General features: G+C 43.3%; 2 protein-coding genes across 4 annotated transcripts in view; one reads left to right on the forward strand and one right to left on the reverse strand.

The window, feature by feature from the left end:
* On the forward strand, positions 1-13,006 carry DEF8 (differentially expressed in FDCP 8 homolog). Of its 3 annotated transcripts, none has more exons than XM_089579756.1 (11): positions 1-622; positions 707-768; positions 931-1,080; positions 1,231-1,378; positions 2,887-2,951; positions 5,615-5,714; positions 6,650-6,834; positions 7,148-7,261; positions 10,274-10,495; positions 11,089-11,198; positions 12,800-13,006. In XM_089579756.1, exons 1-11 carry the CDS (start codon positions 469-471, stop codon positions 12,906-12,908), a joined length of 1,419 nt encoding a protein of 472 aa, XP_089435882.1. In that variant the 5' UTR covers positions 1-468; the 3' UTR covers positions 12,909-13,006. The 3 variants fall into 3 exon arrangements, with proteins under 3 accessions (XP_089435882.1, XP_089435885.1, XP_089435883.1); XM_089579759.1 differs by having other exon boundaries at positions 6,713-6,834; XM_089579757.1 differs by lacking the exon at positions 12,800-13,006 and adding an exon at positions 11,294-11,659.
* Fen1 (Flap structure-specific endonuclease 1) overlaps positions 11,441-25,619 on the reverse strand; it is a 19,900-nt gene continuing 5,721 nt past the window's right edge. Inside the window, exon 11 of the mRNA XM_089579760.1 lies at positions 11,441-11,794. Within this exon, the coding sequence (XP_089435886.1) occupies positions 11,714-11,794 (81 nt within the window). The 3' untranslated portion in view covers positions 11,441-11,713. The remainder of the gene's footprint in view (positions 11,795-25,619) is intronic.

Raw genomic sequence — 25,619 nt, forward strand, 5'->3', positions numbered from 1 at the left:
TAGAAGACGACGTCTGGGCCTGGGTTGCCTTGCTTCTGGTTCGGCCCCTGGGGCGCCTGGGGTCCTTGGACAAACTGTCGTTTGGTCGAGCCGTGAAGTCACGCTTCGTGCTTTGTCTGTGGTCGCTAAGGGCTGCGCAAGCCGTTTGAGCGCAAGTGAACGCGCCGTTAACTGCCTTGCGTTTTTTTTTTTGTGAGTGTGTAGCGCTGTCTTCACATCGTAATGTAGCGCAACGCAATCTGTGCAACATCCGCTTCTACTCAAAGCGCGGATAGAAACAAGGCCGTGGTAGACAACTGTGCAGTGTCAGACTGGGCGATTGCGTTAGGGGTTGAGGGCTGGACGAATGTGTTTCGCATACCGCACAGTGCACACCGCTAATATGTGTTGATTAGTACAGCTCGCCAGTGGTACAGTTACGAAACGTCATGTTTGAGTCGCTGTCCTGTGCTTCGCTTTAGAGCCTACATGCATCTGCTTGTGTCCAGAATGAACGTCGGCCTTATAGACGCGGTGAAGTCAACTGCAGGTCAGCTGTACAGCACCGTAAACTCGAGACTCATGGGCAGTCAGATGCCCAAAGACTGCGTGCCGCACAGCTCGAAGTCTTGCTCCGCAGATGGTAAGCTCCCGAGTCGCTCGTCGCGGAAGTTGTGAAACCTTCTCGTGACTGTCACGTGAAATGGGTTTTGTTATATCTTTGTAGATATGAAATTAATTGACGCAGAACTTGGTCTTTCTGAAGAACACTTTTCTTCAAGCCCCGAGGCAAGTACCGACCGTTTTGTCGTGTTTACTTGGCCGCATGGATGCATTTCACTCTTTGTTTACATTTAGAACTCGTCAAAGGCAGCGCCTATGTATTGAATTGCCATTCATTGAAGTGCCAGACTTTCGTCTCTTTATTTTTGTTTGCTTTTTTTTTTTTAGGGGCTGCTTAGGTTTTCTACCATCGAGGATCTAGAAACAGCCATAGAGCATTGCAAGGAGATGATTCTTGACTCTGAGGAGAACTCTGAAAGGCGCAAGAAGTTGGTTATCAGACTAGTTCAGCTTAGACAAAAACTGCAAGAGATTAAGGTGGATACCCCTTTTTTTGTTTTTAGTAATTATGTTTTGTTGCTTTGTCTTGTTGGGTGCATTTAGCACAAAAACCTAATGCTTTGCTGCTAATGTGTACTCGTTGAAAGTCGAAGGTTCTTTTTCTACACGATTTTTCCTATATATTAGGATGGGCCACCAGACGAGACAACAGAAGATATTAAAGTTGTTATGGACCACCAGTTTGAGCCGCGAACATATGAGCGTGCCCAGCAGTACTGTGAGAAGTGCTGCGGTAGCATCTGGGGTGTACTGTACGGCTTCTACCAATGCAAGAGTGAGTCACTGATATAGTAACCCAAACACTAAATACTGCATGTATATATGAAGCAGCTGAAGGGTGACTTAATTACACTTGAGTATTGCAAAACTGCTTTTCAAACAGGCTTGGCCACAAAGCGTTATTCTAGAATGAAGCTACAAAGGAATTGGTTTGTCCCTTTATCAGAAAACAACTAAACATCCAAACTTTTTAACTTCGGATGTAAAGAGTAATATACTGGAACATTGTGGAATAGCACTTCTTATTTCAAGGTCTTGCGGCTATGAACAAAGAGCAAATTGTGCAGTGTTTTCAGTTGCAGCTTGGAATTGTGCTTTGAAAATTTTATGGCCGAAACATGTAAAAACTGTAAAACTAAAAAAAAAAAAGTTTGTCTCTCTAGTCTGAATTTTCATTAATGCATCATTATTCTCAAAACAGCTTTACTACGTATAATATAAGTTACCTCTTGCATATTTCTGACAACTCTTAAAAGAGTACAGGCACTTAACTCTCGGGTGCTTGTTTTCTTCTTTGTAGGGATGTGTAAGGCATTATTATGCATAATTACCACGTGGTATTCTCCTACGACCGCTAAATAATTTAGAATGAAATTTCTTCCTCATATTTTTCCGGTTTCAGTTCCAACAGCCGAACGATGACTGTGACGTCAAAGTATGCTTATAGATCATGTGAGACATGAAAATACTGCGATATAATCGCTGCTTCGTCATTTTATTCACTACAATGCTAAAGCCAGCTTGCCTCAAAAGCCGGAATGGCAACGATTGTAGAAGCAGCGATTATATTGAAGTTATTTTCATGGCTCGCATGACTTATAAGCACACTTTGACATTAGTCATCATTCGGATTTTGAAACCAAAACAGCATGACAGAAAAATTCGATTATAATTATTTAGTGGTCGTAGGTGAATACCGTGGGGTGATTTGTGCATAGTAGTGTGTTCCACATCATTGTAGAGAAGAAAACATGCCACCAAAATTAGGTGTCTCTATTCCATAACTACAGTGCAAATGACAGGACAGAGATGAAGAAGGGACACCACACAGCGCTGACTCACCAACTCGCCCAACAAATGCTTTTGTCATATCTCTACTCCTTTAAGAACCTTTTTCTAGTTTTTGGATTCCACTAGTTACCTGCATAGTATGATATCCTGCCCAAAAGCCAACTTAGAATGCTGTGCCGAAATAAACCAAGTGAAATTCACTGCAGCTTGCATTCCTTGAATTGGGCAGTTACAGTAGCAGTGTGTATGAGACTTCATCCACAAAACTGCATTCAGTTATTTTTTGCTTAGTAATTTTTAGTTCATTGTAGCTGTGATGTTTGTAAACAGTAAATATTGTTGTGATCTTTCTGCTGTAGTGGCCAGTAGTGTGCAAACTTGACTGGCCTGCTTATTGTCAGCATAATTCACTCATTGTAGGTTTATGTGTGGTTTTGGTTTCTTAAAAATTTCGTTTGGTTAATAACTGTTCTTTCTTTTCTTTCCTTATAGACTGCAATTTTAAGTGCCACAACAAGTGCCTAAACAGCATCACCAGGAAATGTGCATATGTACGGGTATGTGTACAGCCTTACTTGCAGCAAAGATAAAACCGGGGCCAGTTGGTTGATCATTGTGGAAACGTATGCGCTATAAGCGCATTATTTCGTTTATAGCACATACGTTTGCATAACTTGCTTGCAGTTCTGGCGTGCTGAAAATTGAGTTCTTAACCTTAGAGATTTCTTTCTAGGTATAGTTCCTTATAGATAAACCTCTTCCTGTTGTACAGTTTGACACAGTTCTTTTCACCAACTTGACCCTAGATGTTAAAGGACCATAGAAACGTAATTTTAGTTGCATGTTTTCTTCTTTCAAATGATGTTTTTAATAATAGAATACATGGTTCACCGTGTGGTATGCACTACGGCGTCCCCATAGCCTGAGTCGCTTTGGGACATTAAACCCCAATAAAATCAAAATCAAATCTTAATGCTGTTCTGGTTTTCGGTTTATTAACAGAATGTTGGCTGTGATGCAGTGTTTGGTCGTGTGAGGCACAAAAAAAAAACTGCAGTGTAATCGCTGATACGTAGTTTTACTTCACTATAATGCTTAGGCCAGCCTGCTTCAAAAGCTGGAATGTAAGCAAAAATGTATCAGCAGTGGTATTGGACATTTTTTTTTTTTTGTGCCTCACATGACCTAAACATTCCCAGCCTGAACACACTCAACATGTCACAGCCAACATTCATTTGATAGAACCAAAAGCAAAACAGCATTAAGAAGAAATTAAATTATAAACTATTTAGCGATGGATGCATACCATGTGGCGAACCATGTATTCTAGTGTCTAATGCATCATTTCGAAGAATTAAAAAAATGGTAGGCATTTAATGTAGTTAAACCGAGTAGACATGTGAAAGCAGGCGTTCATTCATAAATTGGAGGGGACGCTTAAGCTCCTTAAGGGTATGACACGCTAACCTTAGTGGGCCCATATATGCATAATTGGTCATTCTCTAATATTTCATAGATGGCGGCGAGCCCTCATATCACTGCCAGCGCAGTGGTTAGGTGCTGTGCACTGCATTGACAGGTGGCTATTTCTATCACAGCCACCGGTAGGGATTGTGCGACCCATGTTTCTCTCCCCTAGCAACCTCTTGCACAGCTGGCACGACACTCCTCCGAACTTGCCAAGCTTATAAAATCCTTTATTACCTAGGGTCAAGTTGGTGAAAAGAACTGTATCAAACCATGCAATAGGGAGAGATATATTGTTTTTTTGTTGTTTTTTCTTGAATTTAGCAAAGAGTTTTAGTGCAAATAATGTAATATTCCTGTCACACGGGTACGGCTGAACTTCTTTCAACTCCCATCAACCAAAGTAGTCTTTGGGAGATACGCTCTGTGTTGCATGATGAAATTTAAAGAAGTTCCCTAGTGAAAGAAAATCTATCATCTCCCTCAAAGGGTGAAGGGAGTACTCGTTTCCAATCTGTTTTACTTCCTAATTAGTAAATTATGTTTTTCTTCAATAACTTCACTTTACTAGTAATTTTATTAGTTTTTATTGCTTAAAGTAAGTTTTCCAGCTCAGTATATTTAATTCTAGCAACTGCACTATACTCTCAAACTAGGCACTTGATGGCTTGCCTTGACTGCACCATTTTGCTTGTTTTGATCTGCCACACGAATGCTCACACCTCTATGCCCCCAGCATTACTTCACACCATGTAGTGTTATATGATCAAAGATGTATTTGCGCAGCCCACTCAACTTCCACTAGCGAAGCATCGGAGCGGAAAATTTTCAGAATCTCAATCCATTGCACAGGCTGTGCACAACACCGCACGTGGTGTCCAGCAGAGTGGACAAAAGTGCTGTGCTGAGAATGTTATTTTTATATGACAACTGCATTTTCTGAGAAAAAAAAGTGAAAAAATTCACTTGTTTCAAATGTTTTTCTTTATGTGTTTGTACTGAATGAACAGTGCCTAATGGGCCCCTGGCAGATCCTCTGAGAAGCTCGTTACAGTCTGTGTGACATGGTGATAACACTGTGAGACGATGAGGCGAAGCTCCCTAGCGCTGCTTAGGGTCAGGGAAGTTCAGTGGAGTTCCGAGTCGGCTGCTTGACAGGGGTATAAATAGCGTGCTATTTTCTGCAACCAAAAAGGGGGGGGTAACATGGTCCTCATATATGACTGGCGATTTTCCATGAGGAAAGAAGAAATGTGTGTCTATGCATGTCAGTCAGTAAATTTGAGGAAAATCCTTTTATATACCAGAAAAGGCCTCATAAGAGTGCTTTAGTAATGAAAAAAAATCTGTTGAAAATGTGTGCGTGCTGTTAAAGTTTTGAGTTTGTATTAGGTTTTCCAACTGTGATTAGCATCGATTCCAAATGATACTTTCTGTGTAGCATTGTACTCCCAAAGTGACACTTCACGAAGTGAAGTGAGTTGGCTGAAGGGAATACTAAATTTGCCTGTTCATCTGGACTGTTAGACCCACCGTGACCTTTATGTCATTCATATTCAAAGGTGTTGCCATCACTTGGCTGGCTTATTTTGCACTTCCAGTGTAGTTCTACTCGGTGTTTCGGAATGCAGGTCAATGTGATGGACGGCACACACCCTGTTGCTCTAGCAGCCAGGACAATTTGTGTTAGTGCATGTTTTTGGTGTTACACAAGCCCAGCGCATTCTGCAAGAAAAAAAAATGAATTTTTCAGGTGCAGGAGAAAAGCGAGTTTGTTCTAGAAATCTGTCCAGAGCAAGGGTTATCAGCCCAGGGCTATCGCTGTGCTGAATGTGGCCAGAATGTTTTTCCTCGTAAGTGGTGTTCCATCTTTCCTTGTTTTGCATGCCACCCAGCGTCTTTGCACTCCACTTCGCTGCAAGCATGCTTGCATGATGTTCTGTATCAAGAAGTATTGCTGGGCTGCATTAGCTGGTGGTAGTGCACATTTTTTTAGCTTTTCATATAGCCTTGCTAGAAAATCCACAACTTTGTCTTTCTTTTCTAACAGGTGCATTTCCTCTTTTCTGTCTGTGATGCTGTTTGCACCTACTACTGCCTTTGCAGGACTACTCGTGGTTGGGCTTGGCTTCAAAGATATAACTTGTGCACTAGAGCATATTGTATTTTTAACTATAAACTTGAGTGAGTAAGCGTAACCTGTTGTTGTGCTGTCGTGGCCTGTAATAAAAGAGCCTGTGCCGCTTAAATGTGTAGTTGACCGTACAGACTTAGCATGTTTATTCATTAACTTTGTATTAGTACTTTCCACAGTCAAATATTTGGTACCTGATTCCATCTTAGTTTCTTTTATTTACATTATTTATACTGTGTACACTACTCAAGAGAGAAAGGTAGACATGTTTGCAATGCGAGGCATGATAATGGGACATGATTTAAGCAAAGACTGTTCTCAGCCCAGCATTGCTAATCATGTTGGATAACCAGATTCAGGGTAAATCAAGAGGCGCATTATCATACTTTTGAAACCGGCATGTGTTGCTTCTGGAGCAGGTGATTAGCCTCTTGCTTTGGTCGAAGTTTATTTCACCAAGCCCTCAGTTAAGGTGAACCTCTCAAGCATGTAGGACAGCACCAGTTCGAAGCTGCCCTTGCCTGTTGTTGCTTGCCAGATACTTGTGGCAAATAGCCTACAGTGTGCCAGAGGGTGCATGCCTGCCCTGCTTGCTTTCTGTGCGTGATTCTGTGTCGTCCTGACCAATGTCCCTCTCTGGCCGCTGGGTGGCAGGCTTTGTGGTGCTGGGTGAGGCCGCAAGTGCATTCATGCCCACTGCCCTTCGATCCCTGGCAGAGCAAGGGCAACCGCGGCGCTGCGAGTACACGGGCCGCTATTACTGCTCGCTCTGCCACTGGAACAGCTACTCTGTGGTGCCTGCACGTGTTCTCCACAACTGGGACTTCGAGCCACGCAAGGTGAACTACTACTTGGGGAACCACATGTCCTTGAAATAGAAAGCCATATTTCTCACAGCTCTCTCTACCAAAGTGAGGTTTATCATATGTGTCAAAACATGTTTGGCTTGCATTGCTGTCACACTTGTTTTCTTTTCTTTTTTTTTTCCAGTGCTGTAGTCACCTTTCCCCTAGCAAGGCCTCTTCCCATTGGAGCAGTTTTGAGTTGCATTGCACCTTCCCCTGTTTAATGCCATGTCATTGCCAGCAAAGATGAACTATTTCACTCTGTCTGTTGGAAGACAAAAGTAATGGGCATTTATCTTTCCATTAGGTGTGTCGAGCATCACTGCAATTTCTTCGGCTCATGGTCAAGAGGCCAGTCCTCAATATTGATAAACTCAACCCTATGCTCTTCACATTTGTTGAAGACCTTCGGCATGTCAAGGCAAGTTTGTTACTGGAAATGTTGGGCTGTGTGTTAGTATGGAGCTAGTTCCGTCACGCAAAGCATATTTGTTTCTCCAACAGTTGATTCATGTAAATGTTTTTGTACTGTAAAATAATATTTTTAACGCTGCCTAGAGCCATATGGCAGCGTTTTAGAACAGTAGCCATTTTCATTTATTTTGCAGGAAAAGGAACAGCTTTGTAAACATAAAGCACAGGCATTCACGGTAGCAATATCATATGCCCTTTAGGATATTTCAAATATGAAGGCTGGCATCTATGTAGTCTGCTGAAAGACTTGCAGGTTTACAGCATACAAGCCTGAAGTTTCAGTTTACATTTTCAAGCTTGATTTTCTATTATGTTGGGTCATTAGTGTATATCTGTATTCTTTGCAGTTTTGTTTACCTTTTTTTTTCTGGCGAGTTTCACTCTGTTTAAAGAAAAGTTAACAGCTGTATGATTAGGTTGGTTCTTCTACTCTTATAGATAAATACTTAAGAAAGGTGCTGGCTTAAGCAGCAAAATAAATAAAAACTTTTGTTCTACGCAGTGGCTGCAACATTTGCATAGCTTGAACAATATAGTCGGACACATTCTTAAGTCTGCAGTGAAGCTCTGGCCACCTTCAGGATTGCCATACACAGTTCCACTGTAACAAAAATGTCCGTCATTGAAGTCTTTCGTGTTATTTAAACTGGGGCTAATCGCGAGAAGAAAATGTAAGCCCTAGAATTTTGATGCCTTCAATTTGCTTGATGTAGTGAAACTTTAATAAGCTGATTTCATTTACCGTTGAGATTTTGGCCAGCGGAGTATGCAGGGCATTGTGGACCATGGCCCAGTGTTACCAACCGCTGTTTCTTTAAGTTGAATCCTACTAAATAGCGACCCTGCAGAAGCAAACCTTTGTACAACAGACTATTACTGTGTTGTAAAACAAGAAAGCACTAAGCATGTTTGGATTGCTGAAGCAATAGCATATAATAGCTATGTGATGCCTGTGTATTTAGGTAAGATTTCATTAGTGCTTATGGTTCAAGCATAATGTAAGCAGAGTTCTAGCAGAGGAGTTATTTTACCCTGTGTTCAGCTCGCTTTGTTGTGTAAGCCACAACCCACCTACCAACTGCAGTCTGTACATTATCTGAGAATTTTTCTGGGCAAGTTCCGTCTCCTGGGATGGTTGGTGCAGGTGATAATTTACACATGGGCATTCTAGTTGCCAGATATGTGCAAAATATGGTTACATTCGTTTTTTTTGCCAGCAAACCACCGCCTGTGTTGGCTGTTGACATGTAACCAGGCAGTTTATCTTCCACAACTGCTGGCCTATCAGTTCAGGCCACGTCATCTTTGGATTCTGTCGCAAACAACTGCTGTAGAGCCTTGAAAAGCACTGGTTAACCTTCACTTTCTTATCGCGCATTCCAGGCTGATAAATCCTTGACACATATGCACACAAGTTGCACTGATGAACATTCTAAAAACAGTAAACCACAGCTTACACACCAATAAAATCAGCACATTAAATTTTTCCTCGTTTTGAAGAACTTGCACTGTACCTTCCAGCTTTAGCTGTGTTTATTTAAAACGCAGCAAATCTTTTTTTTTATGAGGCAAATATTCCAAGTTGTTTTGTATTGATTTTGCATTTCTACTGCAATCCTGGTGTCCTTAACCTTTTATTTATCAATGTTTCAAAATTGGAACATATAAAACTCAATTTTTATTTTCCATCAGAATACACCCTTCTTCACAATTTTTGTTTTTGCATACTGTATGAAGATTGTGTAAAACATTGCAGCTATAATATTTATTATCTACTTATCTAAAGACTGAATTACTACTTGGAAATGGACATATTTTGGGCCTTGTTGCAGCGGAGTGTTTGTGCAGCCCTTTTCCAGGAAAAAAATAACTTAATATTGAAACAAACAAAACAAAAGCAATGACATATAGTTGGTAATTTCGTTCAAAAAAAGAAATTAAAGAAATATAGCCTGTGTGTCTTTCAGTTGCAGTGATTTTATGCAATTGTTCCTTTTTGGAGCATTGGCGTTTGGCTGCAGGAAAATTTAAAGACAGGTGATAGTACTCCTATCTTAGAGTCCCGTATTGGGCCGTTTCGTGTAAATGGTGTCCCATTCTGGCTAATAAATGTGTGGGCAGCGCCTTTGTGGGAAACATCCTAGGCTCATGCTACATTACTTGGACCACCTGCATGCCTTCAGGCTCTCATCTCCCGGGTATGTGCAGCATCTAAGAGGGGTTTCGAAGCGTTTGGGGCATCACAACTATTTGTCCCACCTGATGACAAAGATTACAAGATCTGAAAGAGGGAACACATGATGGGCATAGTCATGCAGCCCCCTCCCTCCTCTTACTCCACCCCACCTGAAGATGACGAAGGCAGCACGAGGCACGTGCAAAGGGTGGTCACGTGATCATGGAATGGAGCCATGCGTGGGTCCTCCTGGGATGGGCATATCGTGGCTGTGCTGTAAAAGTCATTGCTCAAAAAATGCTTTCCTGCTTACTACGCCTGCTGAAGCACTGATTGTGATACAGCTTGCATGGTGAAAGAAAACATTATTCAGGCATATTGGTTTTCTCTACAATTGGCTTTATATAATTTGCCAAGACGTTGCAGCCAGCTGTATGGTTGTCTTCGGAAGATAAGAAGAAATTCGCACTGCATAGACCGTAAAAGCTATTTCAGATGAGATGAGCATTCTGTATATGGAAAACACCTATGTTCCAAAAGTGGAACATGGAAAAAAATATGCTCAGGCATAGTAAATGTGGCTGCATTTTTTTTTCATGGTTATTTTAGAAAATGTGTGAATTGTCTACAGGAATTTTCGTCTTTGAAACATTACTTTATAGTGTGGCATTTAAAAGGTTAAAGAAAGCTTAAATTTGCTGATCCCTTCTGTAGACGTTTATAATAAAAGGTGAACGCAATGATATGTGCATGCAACATCCCCCTGTGCTCCGCCTTGTGCAGAAACTTCGCGAGGACATTCTGCAGATGAAGCCCTACCTGACCCTGTGCCATGCAGCGCAGCAGCAGAAGCTGCTGCTGCTCTTACACAAGCGACAGCACTTTGTTGAAGGAAGTGACATGTACTCCTTGCAAGACCTCATTGACCTACATGATGGCAATCTGCTTGGCTACCTGAGCCAGGTGCACCAGGTCTTCCTTGACCACATCACCAAGAATTGCGAAGCAAGTACATTGACCTCACTACCAGTGGTTTGAATGAAAGCAAATGTGGCTGCACATTTTGAAGGTTAAGCTCAACAGATGCATTCCATGGGTCATTACCTAGTTGGGCTTTGTGCTGTCGGAGCATCATAGAAAAAGGTACTCAAGGGACTGGTAACAATTCCTTAGAAACCAAATTTGTGAATATATGATGGACACTGTAGTCGGATACAAGTAAAGAAAAAAAAGCGACTTTTTCCCATCAAAGGACCCCGTTCCAGCCAATAATGTCAGCAGATTCTTATGAACCTGCGAGTGCGAGTAGCGTGACAATGCAGGGACTTAGACTATAGCCTAAGGTGATGGAGATCACTTTGCAGCTACAGGTGATGTCAGCTCATCTGGCAATTGGAGCCATTTGAAATTTGATTTTAAAATTGCAAGTATCTGTTACCATTTACCATTATTTGATGCGCAGTTCTTGAAGCTTTCCGACTGTTTTATTACTGCAGAACAGATTTAATTTTTGTTAATGGGTCACATTAGACTTGGAACTCATTATGCAAGGTTCAGTTGCTTTAGTAAAGTGCATTCTTAACTATTCTTGACCATAGGGATGTCGTGGAAGAGGCTATTTGTGTAAGCTGTGCAACAGTGATGAAGTGATCTTTCCTCTTGGAGGCAACACGTTTACCTGCCCCGACTGTGGTTCTGTTTATCACAGGTGAGTTGCCAATTGGTAAGCATTGCAGTCTGTCTTGTTCCGTACCTGACTCTACAACAAGGTTTGGTTCTACGATTCCCCACCCCCACCCCTAGAGAATGCAGGGAAAAATCCCAGGACCCTTGCCCTTGGTGCGAATGGAGAACTCGCCAGCAGAACAAGGCAGTCAAGCACACTGTTGAGCTGCCAGGCTCTTGATCACCACCACGTAAAAAAAAGGACAGCTTTGTTAGCTTGTACACTAGATTGCTTAGTGTAATTTATTTCCAGAAATTGAAGCCATTGAGTACACTTTACGATGTTTTACACAGGTTGCTGTTGGCAAGACACATTCTGTTCATGTTTAAAAAGTTTTGCGTTGCAAGTGCTTTGCATTAACACAGGATGCTCTCCTGTTGACTGCTCATAATTGGACTTGCAGCTAGGAAAACGCACAATTAAATAACGCACATTTTACAGAATCTGGTTGTGATTCTTCTTGATTGCTTGTGGTTTTCAGGAGCGGTGCCATGGCTTTATTTGCCCCTCTTGAACTTTCCACCTTTTGCAGGAGCTCCCTTCGCTTTCTTTTTGTTGGCTTCACTTGTGGTCTCACTCTGTGAAGTAAAGCAAAGGCATTCACTCAGCATGCTAGAACTCTCTTCCAGAAGCAAGTAAACTGCACAACTCTACACCTAAGGACACAGTCAGACCATGAACTGAAGATGAATTTATACTGGATCATAGTGCTGTTTCTGCTGTGATGGCTGCCGTGGGATGCAGCTGCTAGCTTAAATGTGTCCAGAACCTTCACTGACATGGCTGTGTGGCCTCTGCATACTTTATTATAAAGCAAACCAGCTTGTGCAATACCTAACCAAAGAAAAAAAAAAAGTGACTGTGGTGTTTGGATCCACTGTTCACATATGGAAGTTGTTCGGATAGCGATACGGGGTATTTCAATCCTGGATTTCTTAAATTTTTGTCCTACTTGTTTCTTCAATGTCTAAGGACCCATAACCACATAGTAAAAATTTAAAGCTCGTGATGCAAGTAATAATGGATTTCGAGGTATCGCGTCAAAATAGGACATCAGGGCTCAATGGGTGTAAAATGTGAAAGGCACAGCTTTGGTTGCCACAATTCGCAACAAAGTGACCGAAAAAGTATTATTTTGCAGTGTGGAGAACTCTAAAGTGGCTGTTTTTTTTTACTTTGTAAGGGATAGATGGATCTTGCACTTGCCACAAAAGATGCTGCTCTTTTCTGTTTACTTTGTATATTGCATTATTTCTCCTTGTTCATGTCGCAGACAGGGGACTGTTACAGCTCATAATATGGCACATCAACAACACGCATGTTGAAAACTTGCATAGTCTTCCTGGAAGGCTAGTGTGGACAGGATGAAGGCTTTCCCCATATCTGTAATGCCTTCTACCAAGCTTCCTAAAGCACTTCAGTAAAGCTTAGTGCACAGCCCAGGGCACCAAAGTGCTCAGCAGACACAAGGCACAATGCATCTGGCTCACGCGTTTTCAAACTAGGTGTTCACAATAGACAAATTCATAAAATAGAAGATAATCTGTAGTGTCTGCATCCTGACCAAACACTTTTCTGTACAGTGCAGGCGACAAGGAATTCCATCTCATCTATAGCCCTATGCAGCACGGACACCTCTCGGCCAAGGAGAAAGCAAGACTTGTTTTTGAGCGCACCTTTATGCGTTCTTAAGAAAAAGCAGCCAAACACATTCCGTCGAGGGTGTGCCACACATGCAGTGTGCATGCCCCGGTTGTTTCTCGCAGCAAAGAAAGAAATGAAAGCACAAAGTCAGGAGTTCATTTATTCTCTTTGTTCTTTTGCTCACCTTCCAAGATAGCAAAAGTTGATATCTTTTATTTCATCAAAAGCTAATTCTAGTAATTGTCACGAGGTATATTTATGGCAAAAAGACTAGATGTTCTAGAAAGATTACCTATTGTCACTCAATGGCAAACGCTGGCAACCTTTGAGCCCTGGTGGTGTCAAAAACACTGCAGCCTCCACGCATTCAATAATGTTTACAACACGGTGTTTCATGAAACATTTAAAAATCTGAGCAGAAAAGAATAAATCTACAAATTCGCTACACCTCGGCTGCCTGCCGCGCTGCTGCTGCTTGCAAGAACAGTGATGCCTGTAGGAAAAGAAATCCTCGAGGAATATTCTAGCAAAAATTATATTTTCGTCCCTTACTGAGGTGCAAGCAGAAAACTTGTGTTGTGGTGTCAAATGACATCATCAGTGTCAAGAGGGTTAAATGGCCTCTGAAAAGGGGTGTTGAGGTTGGCTATAAAATGGCTCTATTAAGTGACTACAAGCCACCGAGTGTTCACACCACATAAGAGACCTCAAAAGAGAGCGGATAATTCACAATACATTTTAAAAAATTCCAACTTTTGCACCTCACGGTGACCAGTGGTGTCGAGCTTTCATGCAAAACCTGACACTCGTCACGTCGTGCAAGTGACGTCGGCAGCTGGTGGTTATCATTGGTTCGCCAGCCATAGCCACCCCAGTGGGTCAGTAGAATTCTCACACGCATCCTTAGAATACTCATTTCCTTGCCGCTCTTTTTCCTTTTTTCCCCTTTGTTCCCCTCCCCAAGTGTAGGGTAGCCAACTGGGCATCGCCTGGTTAACCTCCCTACCTTTCCGTCCTTTTCTCTCTCTCTCTCTCACACGCATCAGCAGCCGGCGGATAAGCACCAACATATCGGCATGCAAAAAGTGAGGAGAGACGAGGGAAAGGCACAAAGATGTGGAAATAAATTCTGACTACAGATAACTCAGCTTGCACAAAATGCATTCAAAAAAATTCTTGCTGGAGGATATTTGTGAACCAGAACCCTTTAACATCCTAAGCAAAGCCCAACTTTAAGGGCTGGCCCCTTTCAGAGCCCCTTTAATGCCCATATGTGTGGAATTCGCCATTCTCTTTCTCACATTCAAAAATCCCTGGGAGTCCTCGTACCACTTCTGGCGCTTGCGAGACCCAAGGGGCTTGTGAGACCCAGCTGCATTTCCCAAGCAACCGCTCGCAACCGTTCATTAATTGAACTGCCACGTGCCAGATGTGTGCGTGTGTGCAGTAAGTCTGAAATGTTGCAGCAGCACATGTACTTCTTTTGGTTTTGAACAGAAAAATGCATGCACAAGCATGGACAGGGCCTGCCACAAAGCGGGCAAAGATCATCATCAGAGCTGCGTACCTGGCTTGCAGGTGCTGCCAACGCTGTGAAACCAGGAAAAGAGCTAAGCTCTAAAAGACCAACTACAAGCCATCAGTAAAAGCACCGAAGTTTGGGCCAGTTGGTATTGATCCACCTTGAAAACGTAGCAGCACGAAAAAACGAGGACAAAATAGACACAGCCAAAAAACTGGCGTTTTTGGACCATTGCGGTTGATTGCCATGGGGACGATAGTAGCGCTGTACTTAAGCTTTGGGTTCCGCAATAAAATTCAGTTGTAAGTGCAGCATATGTCCTGTCGTACCTGTATCTATTTTGTCCTTGTCTTTTCGTGCTGCTACGTTTTCAAGATGCATCAGTAAAAATTTACAGCATTTAAATGGGCAGGTGCAAGCTCTTGCTGGGTTTCACTTGTAATCTGTATTTCTTTTGACACACAGCTTAGCAAAAGGTGAGAAATGTTTTAGCATGGCATAAGTAGTTGCTGGTGTCATGTAATAGCATTAACTAAGTGCTGCATTCCTTTTTGTGCCTCTGGGAACTAGAGCTACCAAAAGGATTCTTCTTACATGCATAGCAGTTGGCAGCAAAGAACAATGAAAAGTGCAAACGTCTTGGTTTCACCTACAGTTAGCGACTACTACATAGTAGGAAACTAAACATTTCAACATAATTGCCTGTCTGGTTGGGTTTGATGACTTATAGTAAATAGCGAGACATCTCCAGCCAAAACAAAATCCCAACGCTTCAGAGCCAGCTCTGCTGCTTCTTCAGAGGTGATGGGGTGTTGGCTTGAAGTACATGGTGAAGAAAAGTGCAGCGTTGTGGTGGCATGCGAGTTGGTCCCGGGCTGTGCTTTGATGGCCGCTGGCGTCTTCTTGTTTTGTGAGCTGCGGAGCGAAGTCCCTGTGCATACACAGGGGAGGTTGCCCCTTGTGTGGCTGACATTGTTTAGAGTGATTTGAATATACCAAGGTTCCAGTAGGAATCTTTCAGTATTTGGTTTTGGTTCTGAGGACGATGGCTTCTTCAAAGTTGATTCTATGGTCTGCATCTTCGGAATCCTTGGCCGGAATTGGTGACCGGGTTGCATAGGTCATTCTCGTGTTATCAAATTCCTTTAGGTTTTTTGTTGCGCCATTGTAGCTTGCATTGCAGTCGGCATTGGAGATTTCTGGTTTGGAGATGTCTTGCAGTTTAATATAAACTACTACAGAGCAGCATGGGGTTAAATGAACATCCTCCAGCACACAATTCCCATATTTTAGTCAAACCGAATAATAACCCATTGAACACTGTCCATTTTTCTGGAAACATGACACAGCCTAGCAAGTACTGGCTTTATTTTATGCATTTCATTGCAACTTGCTTGTCCACAAAGCCTACCCTTGAAAGGAACACTGAAGAAGCAACATTGTGCATAAGGTCTTGCTCGTACAAACGGGCCCACAGGATTCTAAAGGAGTTTGCACTGAAAACAACTGAGCTGACAAATGCACTGACAGAACTGGTGTTCGGCACTGTACTGCTTTTGTATAAATAACTAGGGATGTGTGAATATTTAAATTTTTGAATACGAATCACATATGAATACGAAGAAAAGGCTTCAAATATCGAATTTAATATCTGTTCACTATGGAAAAAAAAATATTTCAGAAAATAATATACAAGCAAATCCTGTGGCACTTATGTTTTTCAAAACAGTGCATGTTTTTTGCAACTGAAATAAACACCAGACTGACTCAGCACCATATAAGAAGCATGATGTTAATAGAAATGTGAACTACTTGATTAAACAGCATCCAACCTGTAATGTGGTCATGTAAAAAAAGGAAATCCATAAACTGACATGTGACTGGCAACTAAAAATAACATGATGGCTAGTAAAACCTCATTAATTTGAATTCAAGGGGCCGGAAGAAATGCCCGAATTAAGCGAAGGTTGATTTATAAATTGCCCCGCGTCCCCCGAAAAAAAAAATGCGAAAATGCGGCGAAGCCTTGTAAGGAAGCTCCATCGCACATAGAAACCGAAACTATGCGGTCAGGTTATTTTTCGCCTGGCGACAGGGGCCCTCCGACTGTTGCCACGCCTGCTGTTACGCCCACTTTAAGAGATGCGCGCGTTACAATTCGCCATGAAACAGGCGGGATTTTTACACGATCGCTTGCCCTGTTGTGACCAATCGACTTGCTCCTCCGGGAGCCTCATGCAAAGTTCCACAAGTGGGCTTTCCCGCATACCATAGCTGACAAAAACGATCGAGATGGCTGAGGTCAGGCTCGGAGAGTATGAAGACGACAGGGCGAATGCCATGGGTGTGGGCGCTAAGTATGTAACACGTCATGGAAGGATAAAAGAAAAAACAGCGCGCGCTCTCTGTGAAGCGGGTGGTCGGCCATCTTGTTATCGGGCGTCATATGTGGGGAAAGCCCACTTGCGGAATTTCGTTCGAGGTCAAGCCTAGCAGCGGCCGAATGCGATCGATCCACGCAATAAACGCCGGAGAAGCAAGCAGAGGGCGGATTTCTATTGTTCTCTTTGCACTTTAAAGAATTTTCCCAGACATTGCGGTTTTGCCATGGCCAAATTTACAAAAGTCGGCGCGGTATACGATCGCTGGCGAATATTCAATTTCTAGAATACGACTATACACCGAATATCAAGCATATTCGATTCGTGTTCGAAATTTCGAATATTCGCACACCCCTATACGTAACCCAAAAGTGAAACGGAGGGCACATCTGTGGAAAAATTGTGCCACTTCACCCAAGTGACTGATAAGACAAACAGCAAAAAGTGTAGCACTGGTCAGCCGGGTGTGCCACATGTGCATCCGCAGCCAGAGCGCACCGCGATAGGAAGTTTTAAGAGCGTTAGCTCTTACTACTTACATCTGACGAGGATGTGTCAGTCTGCAATGAAGGTCAAATTGACCAAAACAGTAACCACGTGACCACACTATATGGCATAGCAACAGTGGGCGCCTAGCGCCTCATTTGATACCTATACTTTCGATCCGTTATATTTGCGCCAGTATAGCGGCCATCGAAGTAGGACCCCCTCCCCAGGTCTACCATTTGCATAAAATATGGGGGCCACCCGTTTGACGCAGAATGTTCCAAGTGATGTCAAATGACTTGGCATGTTGCTGAGGATAACTGAGATGGCGCCCAAATTATGTGTGGGATTCGCAACGACGGCCTTTTCGCCTCCAAACCGTGCATTCCGAGGACCTTCAGACGGCCATTACGGCCGAACCGTTTGTCGCCGGGGGCTTTGCCTCACGGCCCCAAAGATGTTTAAGTTGGCTTCTCCTCACAGCTTCCGAGCATGGGGGTGAAGTTATCTCAAAGAGCACCGTTTTATCGTTTTTGGTATTTATTTATTTAACAATACTGTCAACCCTCGTGTGAGGGTCCTTACAGAGAGGGTATGCATTTACCTCCGAATGTCGGCCTAGCGGGTGCCGCGTTGTCATCGTTCCGCGGGACGTACGTCGCCACGACAAGACTCTCTTTACTATAGACGTTTTTTTTTTTAAATCTTTAATATAACCGAAAAAAAAAATGTACAGTAATCTATCCGTGGCAAAATGGGACTGCAGTTTCACTTTACTATATCCGAGTTTACTATAGCGGGGTTCTACTGTATGTTTGATGCATAAACTGCTCAGCATCTATACCTAATTCTTAAAAACGCTCAAAGCTACCTTGGGGTGCCAAAAATTAAAAATCAGCTCTACATTTTGTTCCCATCACAACAAGAAAGGCATGTGCTATGCAGGCTGGTTAAAAGATGGACAAGTCGCATCAACTTCTTTTCCAGAGTGATACTGGTTGCTCCCACCTATTCATCATCATCGTCAGACTGACTACACCCACTGCAGGGCAAAGGCCTCTCCCATGTCTCTCCAATTAACCCTGTCCTTTGCCAGTTGTGGCCACTGTATCCCCACAAACTTCTTAATCTCATCCGCTCACCTAACTTCCTGCCGTCCCCTGCTACGTTTGCCTTCTCTTGGAATCCACTCCGTTACCTTTACGGACCAGCGGTTATCTTGCCTTCGCATTACATGCCCTGCCCAAGCCCATTTCTTCCTCTTGATTTCAACTATTGCGAACACCAAAAAGATGATTCAATTGTTTACGCTAATACATGCATACAACCTGTGCACATTCACATCAGCAGGGTACAAAAAAAGCCACAGGTCTTTTTCACCAATAGCAGGCCTGACCCATACTCGCCACAAAAACGGAAGTTTACAGTGAACAGCAAGAAACTGCTAGTTCCCAGTGTACTGTCCAAATATTCTGCAACGCATCAATACTAACTTTCAACACAGCCTCTCCCAGTTTAGAGAACCGACACAGGTAGTAATAAAAAACACCAATGATTTATGACATCATTTTCTGAATACCACTAAAACAGCTGCATCAAATTTGGAATTGGTATAACAAGAACTGAAATCTGTACAATGAAACGAACGGCCAAAATTTTCAAACCTCTTACTATTCATTTTTCTGAATGTTCTAAATAACAGCATGTTACAACAAATCATACTACAAAAGAATTTCATTGAACTGTAAGTAGATTTTCTTTCCAATTACTAGTACAGTAATAGCAAAAATTATACACCAGTGTTGGCCAGTTTAATGCACTGAAAGCATGGCAGATAAGAATTCAGGGTTGAATTGTGTTTAGCAAATGAAGAAAACACCTGTTTTTACTGCAAAAAAAATAAGTTTTCATTCTAGAATTTGGTTCAGTCCAAAGCATGGCCATCTGGTCCTACCATCTGCCAGCCTGCCAGGTATGCTTAGTTGGTCTACTGACTGCCTAGGTGTAGCCATGGTCCCAGGTTTGAGCATTGGACCAAGACAAATTTTTTCTCAACAATGAAGATTTACGAAAGCTCTACAGGTTTCTTTCATAGCTGTATGGTTGCCCTCAGGTGGATGTTAATGGCAGTTTTTCCATTGTTCGAATTGTACTCCACCTTGGGGGATTCCCGCAACCATTGCACTACGAGAGGACTACGCCTGAACACCCATCATTCATGTTCAAGTAACTTTATCAGCACAAAGACATCATGAGGGTTGCCAAGCAAGACAAATAAACAACTGCATGAAGTTTCATTGCATTAAATAATACCATGACGCTTTAAACAAGTTTTCAAACCAGGGAAAATCCCTGAACAACTGCCTCTGCTTTTGGTAGCAACCATACCCTCATGACAGCTGCAGCAGCTGCCAAGATTCTCCTCACGACTGTCCCCATTCAACATGAGTAAAGTTTCACAGGCTTTAATGCTTCTTGTAGGGATCTCCTTTGGATTTTTCAGCAGCTTTTGGTCCTTCCCCTCTGTTAGACGCAGGATTAGTCTAATTCCATGCTGCAGTACACAACATTGCAAGCATCTTATTTGTGTAGCCATGTTTTTTACACAGCATAAAAATAAATGAACTAGCATGGCAGTTTATTTAAGAGGCCTGCTTATGTTCCTTTCAGGGCATTTCAATCACCTCTTGGTTGAACTAAAATTTGTCCACTGCACCATAGGCCTCGCTGCTGCCACTCGTTTGGCATGCAGTGCACGAGCAACTGTCTCATATGGATGGAAGTTATTTAATATTGCAAATAAATATTGTCGTTGCAAAGTATAGCCCTCTGGCTATACTGGGTGTTATGGCAGGCACTGGGTAAGAGGCAGAATGATAACTTTTCAAATTTTTATTTTAGGGGACATGTTGTATTTGCAGAATTGCAGCTCATGCTCTGAACAGTCTAGGCAAGAAAAAAAAATTTCATCAACAAATTTGTAGCAAGTGTCACGAGTTATCCTGGCAAGTGGCTTCACACCGTGACACAGTAGCAGCGAGCGGGTATGACGTAGATTGCTCTGCCTTGCACTTCGTGTCACTGCTGATGTCACCCAAGGCCCGGACCACATGGCCCGGACAGGTGACTGCGGTACCGCTGCCAGTTTCGCTTTGCCTTGCGAATTGCCACCACGTTGGGCCCAATTTGTGCTGTCATCGCGCTTGCAATCCGGCCTCAAAGCGACTGCATGGCCGTAGTCGTTAGTGGAAGCACGAAAAAGAAAGCTCAGATCATTTTCAATTGCTAAGAGCACGCACAATGTGAACTGTTAACTTTTGCTTCGGCAAAACTTTTTGTTGACTAAACTGTGCACAAGCACCTTTGACGTACTGTTCTGTCTTGACACCCTCATTGGAAAAACATTCAGCATGAAGCCCTTCAGTGAGAATAATTACTGCACACCTCAGTTTGGCCACAGCTCCATGGGACTGTAGGTTTTTTCATGAGAGAGAATAAGGAGCTTGTCGAGCCACTTGGTGGTATCGCTGTCTGGGTCACACCTGACGTCATCAATGACATGTGATGCGTGGTCATGACAAGCATGTCACGCTCACTCAGTCATGACTGAAAGATCGTGATGTCATCAAACCGGAAGTGAAGATCGGCCAAAGTGACGTTACGGAACAGAAGTGTTCCGACAACGCCTCGACGGGCTTCTCATGCTACCGCAACCCAGGCTGGGCATTGTCTAGGCATCCACAAATTTTAAATGCGATTGCGTTAAGGTTCCCGCTCCACAGAAAACCTGGCGTCGGCAGCTTTATGAGCAACAAATCCGGATTATGTCACCGGCCCATTGTGGCAGGCAGGAACTTGACCACCGGATTATGCCACCTGCCTAGCGTGGCAAGTGGCAGTTAAAGTAATGATTGCTCGCGAGTGGTTGCTCAGGGGGGAACATTTTGGGTCTCACAGGCACCACCGATGGCTGTGGTTTAAACAGCAACCTGCCTGGGTAGTGGCACGTAGCTTAACCACTGCACCATTGCACCAGCAGTGGCATGAGGACTTCCCACAATCTATGGATGTAAAGTAGAATGGCCACAAAGAGAACCCCAAGCCACTGAAAGACCCATTAACGCTATCGCCCCATACCCTTAAGGCGGAGCTTAAGTGTCCCCTCAACTTTTTCTGTTCAAGGCATTCATTCCACCCGAGGCTTAGATAATGAAGCTGTCCCACAACATTAATGGATTGGATGGAGTTCAAAGTGATCCTTCAGAGAGACTCTTGACTAACTTGCTGAGAGTGCATATACTGTTCAGTGCACTATTGAAATACTTTTTCTTCATCGCTTGCTACAGTGAACTTGCCTGCTTGAAAAACCTACTTAGTACAACTTTTTTTTTGAAGGAAACGTCCCTATCATGGTTGATTGGTAGCAGTCTACTGCCATTGAATTTCTGCAAGAATAAATTAAAACTTATAACTCGCAATTCATAATGCAAAAAAAAGAAGAATCTATAATTTACTTCCCAAAAGTTAAGCCACCTTCAAGATTTGACCAGAAACACTTTATTTCAGTGTTGCTTTAGTGGCAAAAAGAAGTACAAGAAGCACACAAAACTTTTACAAGAAATACTCGAAATGCCGTCCCTCCACCGCAGATACATCATGTGTTGCACGCAGACAGAGTATCCAGCTCTGCATTGCAGAACCAACTGCAGCGAATGCAGCAGTGATCATCACCTGCAGGCCCTCTGCACTGTGCCACTGGCAGGCTCAGCAATGAAAACATTGTTTTTCATGTATCCCAACAGAAAGAAGTCTAATGGTAGTCAAGTCTGGAGACCTTGAGCCAGGTGGGGCTGTTGCATCTTATCCATTGCAGTGAAAATCTTGTATTGAGATGCTTAAAGGGACAGTGAGGAGAGCACTATTAATATTTTTTTTATGGCAAAATCCGATAGTTCGGCATGTCATGGCTTTGTTGCCACTTGGCCGGCAGCAAAAAATGCATTTATTTCTAAGAAATTTGGATTCGAAGTTGAAAAAGTTTTTCCCGCCGCTCTGATTCAAACTTGGGATTCTCCTATGACGACAGAGGACTAAGTGACGTGAAATATGACGTGAACATGACGTGACGCAGACTCCGTGATTTCTGGCGGCCAGCAGTGCGGCCTAGCAGCAGCCGAAAAGAAAGCTACCGCCTGCCGCACGTTGAAGGCATCTATCGGCTATTGCGGCCATCGCTACAGTCGCTTCGCTTACGTTTGCACCGGCGTTTTGCCAGCGTTACGATGGATCTCGTTCTCGAAGTCGTCAACAAAGTTCTCGCAAATAGACACCTTTAGCATACCGTGTACCTTGTTACCGCTAGCGGAATACCGGGAGCCCGCCTAACGCCGGTGACCAGGCGCTGATTGGTCCTGATGCTTCAGGCCCGCGCATAGCTGCCGGGCACGTGGCGCCATCTGCCGACGTCAAGGAGATTTGCGCATGCATTGGCTTCGCCTCAGTGATTTGTGCTTCTCATGTCCTAGCGTTGCTGTCGTATCACTGTTGTGTCCTAGCGTAGCACTGTTTTGTCGTATGACGTCATGACGCTTGTACTTGCGAGTTTGGCCTGTGGCGGCGATACCTGTATTTTGGTTCTTGCTCTTTTCTACGTTACAAGAGCTTTGTTGTCAGTATGAGTGGCGTTTTTGTAATCAGGAGCTGGTATTCTGTCGATACAAGCAAACTTCAATTTCTCCTCAGTGTCCCTTTAACAGCAAGTTCAGAAGAAAGCACTGGTGCTCCATCGTGCTGGTACCATGCTTCCCTGACTACTTTGAGAGGCAGGTCTCCAATGAAGTCTTCCAATTCTCCTCCCAGAATTTCTTTGCCGTAATTTCTCCCAGTCAGTGACTCGACAAAAAAATAGAGGCTGACGATTCAGTCATTGAAAATATCGCACCAAATGCTGACAGACCACCTTTGCTGACCATTTGTGCACTCAAAGCCAATGGGGGTTCACATCATCCCAGTAATAGACATTGTGCAGGTTTAAAGAAGAATCTCGGCAGAACTGTGCTTTATCAGCTCAAATCATCTTCTTTAAAAAGACAGGATCTCTGTCTAACTGAACCAGGGTCCAGTTACAAAAATCAAGCCTCTGCTCAGTCCGTCGGACCCAGCTGCTGGTGCAGACCCGCATGATAAGGGTACATGCAGTGCTTGACATGGACTGACGTCATGCTTGCACTCGCCCTCAGTGTTATTTGTCGAATGCTGGCTTCTGGCTTCGCTCTTACGAATGCAAGCATGCCAGTTTCCAACTTTTCATCCAGAACATGCACGTTAGGCCTCACTGTTGATGCCACATAAGCTGTAGAAGAAAATTTGTTAAAAATTTGCACAATGTCTCCGTTAGAAGGTGGTGTCCCAGATACTTCGCAGCATGGAATTGTGCCACCACATGCTTGTTCTTCTCCATGGTTACATATGCGGCATCCATGTCCACTTTTTCTTCGGTGGATAACCTCTCTTCACTACATAACTCCATTCCAAGGCTGATGCTGTCACACGGCACAAGTGAGAATGGTGTGGGCTTTTTTTTTTTGCTGCTTCCACAAACGGCCACACAGTCGCTCTGAGGCCAGATTGCAAGTGCAATGACAGTGCACACCGGGTCATACGCGGTGGCAATCCCCGAGGCTGCGGCCGAAGCGAAACTAGCAGCAATACTACCAGCCTGCCCATCTGGGCCTCAGATGACGTCAGCAGTGTGACAAAAAGCGCAGGGCAGAGTGATCTACAGCCATTGCACTCGCTGCCGTCGTGTTACGGTGTGAAGTCGCCTACCAGGGTGCCTTTTCTCCCCCAATAATGCACGCTACAAATTTGTCAATGACATATTTTTTTCCTGGCCAGACTGTCGGAGGACAAACTCCTAGCCTGCAAATACAACATGCTGCCAAAATAAAAATAAAAAATTTTATCAACATGTTTAATTAGTGAACTAACTAATTAAAGCATTCTGCCTCTTACCTGGGGCCCACATTCGCCCCCAATATAGCCCCAGGGCTAAGATAAATCTAAAGTTACCTTTTTTAAAAAATTTTGGATCCTATAAAAAAAGAAACACTCTGTAAGTGCGCATTTTATGTGAAGTTAGTAGTGTGTATCTTCTCCTGTTTGGTACAAAAACGTATTTTCATCTCCTATATATTGAACCTTCAGCATTCATTTTTAGACCCTAAAAATAAGGTCCTTAGTAATGAAAAATCATGCAGCATAGAGTGAGGAACTGATTTTCCACCACAAAGGCTTTCATCTATGTATGTGAATAAGTCTGTGATGCTCTTCTGTACATAATATAAGTTCCCTACTGCAAGAAATGAAATCATTACTGTGCTTACGCTACTTTCTCCAAAATCCGAGACAAGTTTCCAAATATTGAAACTATTCCATTAATTTCACAGCTGAACTACTTCAGAGCCAGCAAGATGGTCAACTGCTAAATATTGTGCTACGACATACTTGCGCTACCACCAACGCTGCTCTATAAAGAGTAATTCAAGAACTCTCAACCTGTCTATACAGCTTTTAAGAGCGGTAGCTCTTACTACTTACTTCTATCGAGGACGTGTCTGTCTGCAATGAAGGTCAAATTGATCAAAACAGTAAACACGTGACCACACTATATCACATAGCAACAGTGGCAACGTAGCGCCTCAATTGATACCTATACTTTCGATCCGTTATATATATGCCAATATTGTGGCTCATCTTTTATGCCGATACCGACACCGACGATGCTGAGCTGTTGTCTCCCTCAACGAAAGATTGGCATGCACACGCAGAGGTAAATACTTGCGTGAGTCTAAACAGGGACTGGCGGGTGTCAGTTGAGAATAACTTCAGCTGGCATGGTAAAGCGACTTGTTGACCTTAATAATATTGGGCCACGAAATTCTCCATCGAGCGTTCTAGGGTCCGGCAAATTATGCAGCGAGCATATTCGTTTTAAATGTTACCGGCAAGTCTAACCATGTTTAGTGGCACCAAAATGTACAGCCGGTGGAAACTGGTCACGAGATTGCCGACTAAAATTAATTGCTCCATTGCCATGGCATGTACAGGGATTGCTGAGCACCTAGAATGTTAGGTACCCGGACCAGTGCACAAGAGAAACCTTAGCAACATGAATGCCGATGAAGACGGAGCTTGCACTTAAGTGAGTTGGCGCCTCCAAGTTTCTAGGTGGAAGAAGGGCATGTTCCTTGATCAGCTGACACGCATGATGCACTCCAGCCTTTATTTAACTGCAGAAGTCCTGCGAAGCGGACGCGGCCCTTTGTCCAATTCCTCAATGGCCTGGGCCGTCTTGCTAGCCCAGTTGCC

Source organism: Amblyomma mixtum, chromosome 3, assembly GCF_055824585.1.
Source record: "Amblyomma mixtum isolate Tamu chromosome 3, ASM5582458v1, whole genome shotgun sequence".
Classification (NCBI taxonomy): Eukaryota; Metazoa; Arthropoda; class Arachnida; order Ixodida; family Ixodidae; genus Amblyomma; species Amblyomma mixtum.

Coding starts and splice junctions, on each gene's coding strand:
- DEF8 (XM_089579756.1), top strand. CDS start 469: ATGCATCTGCTTGTGTCCAGAATGAACGTCGGCCTTATAGACGCGGTG. Junction 5,715..6,649: donor TGGCCAGAATGTTTTTCCTC/GTAAGTGGTGTT, acceptor GCTGGGTGGCAG/GCTTTGTGGTGCTGGGTGAG. Junction 10,496..11,088: donor ACATCACCAAGAATTGCGAA/GCAAGTACATTG, acceptor TCTTGACCATAG/GGATGTCGTGGAAGAGGCTA.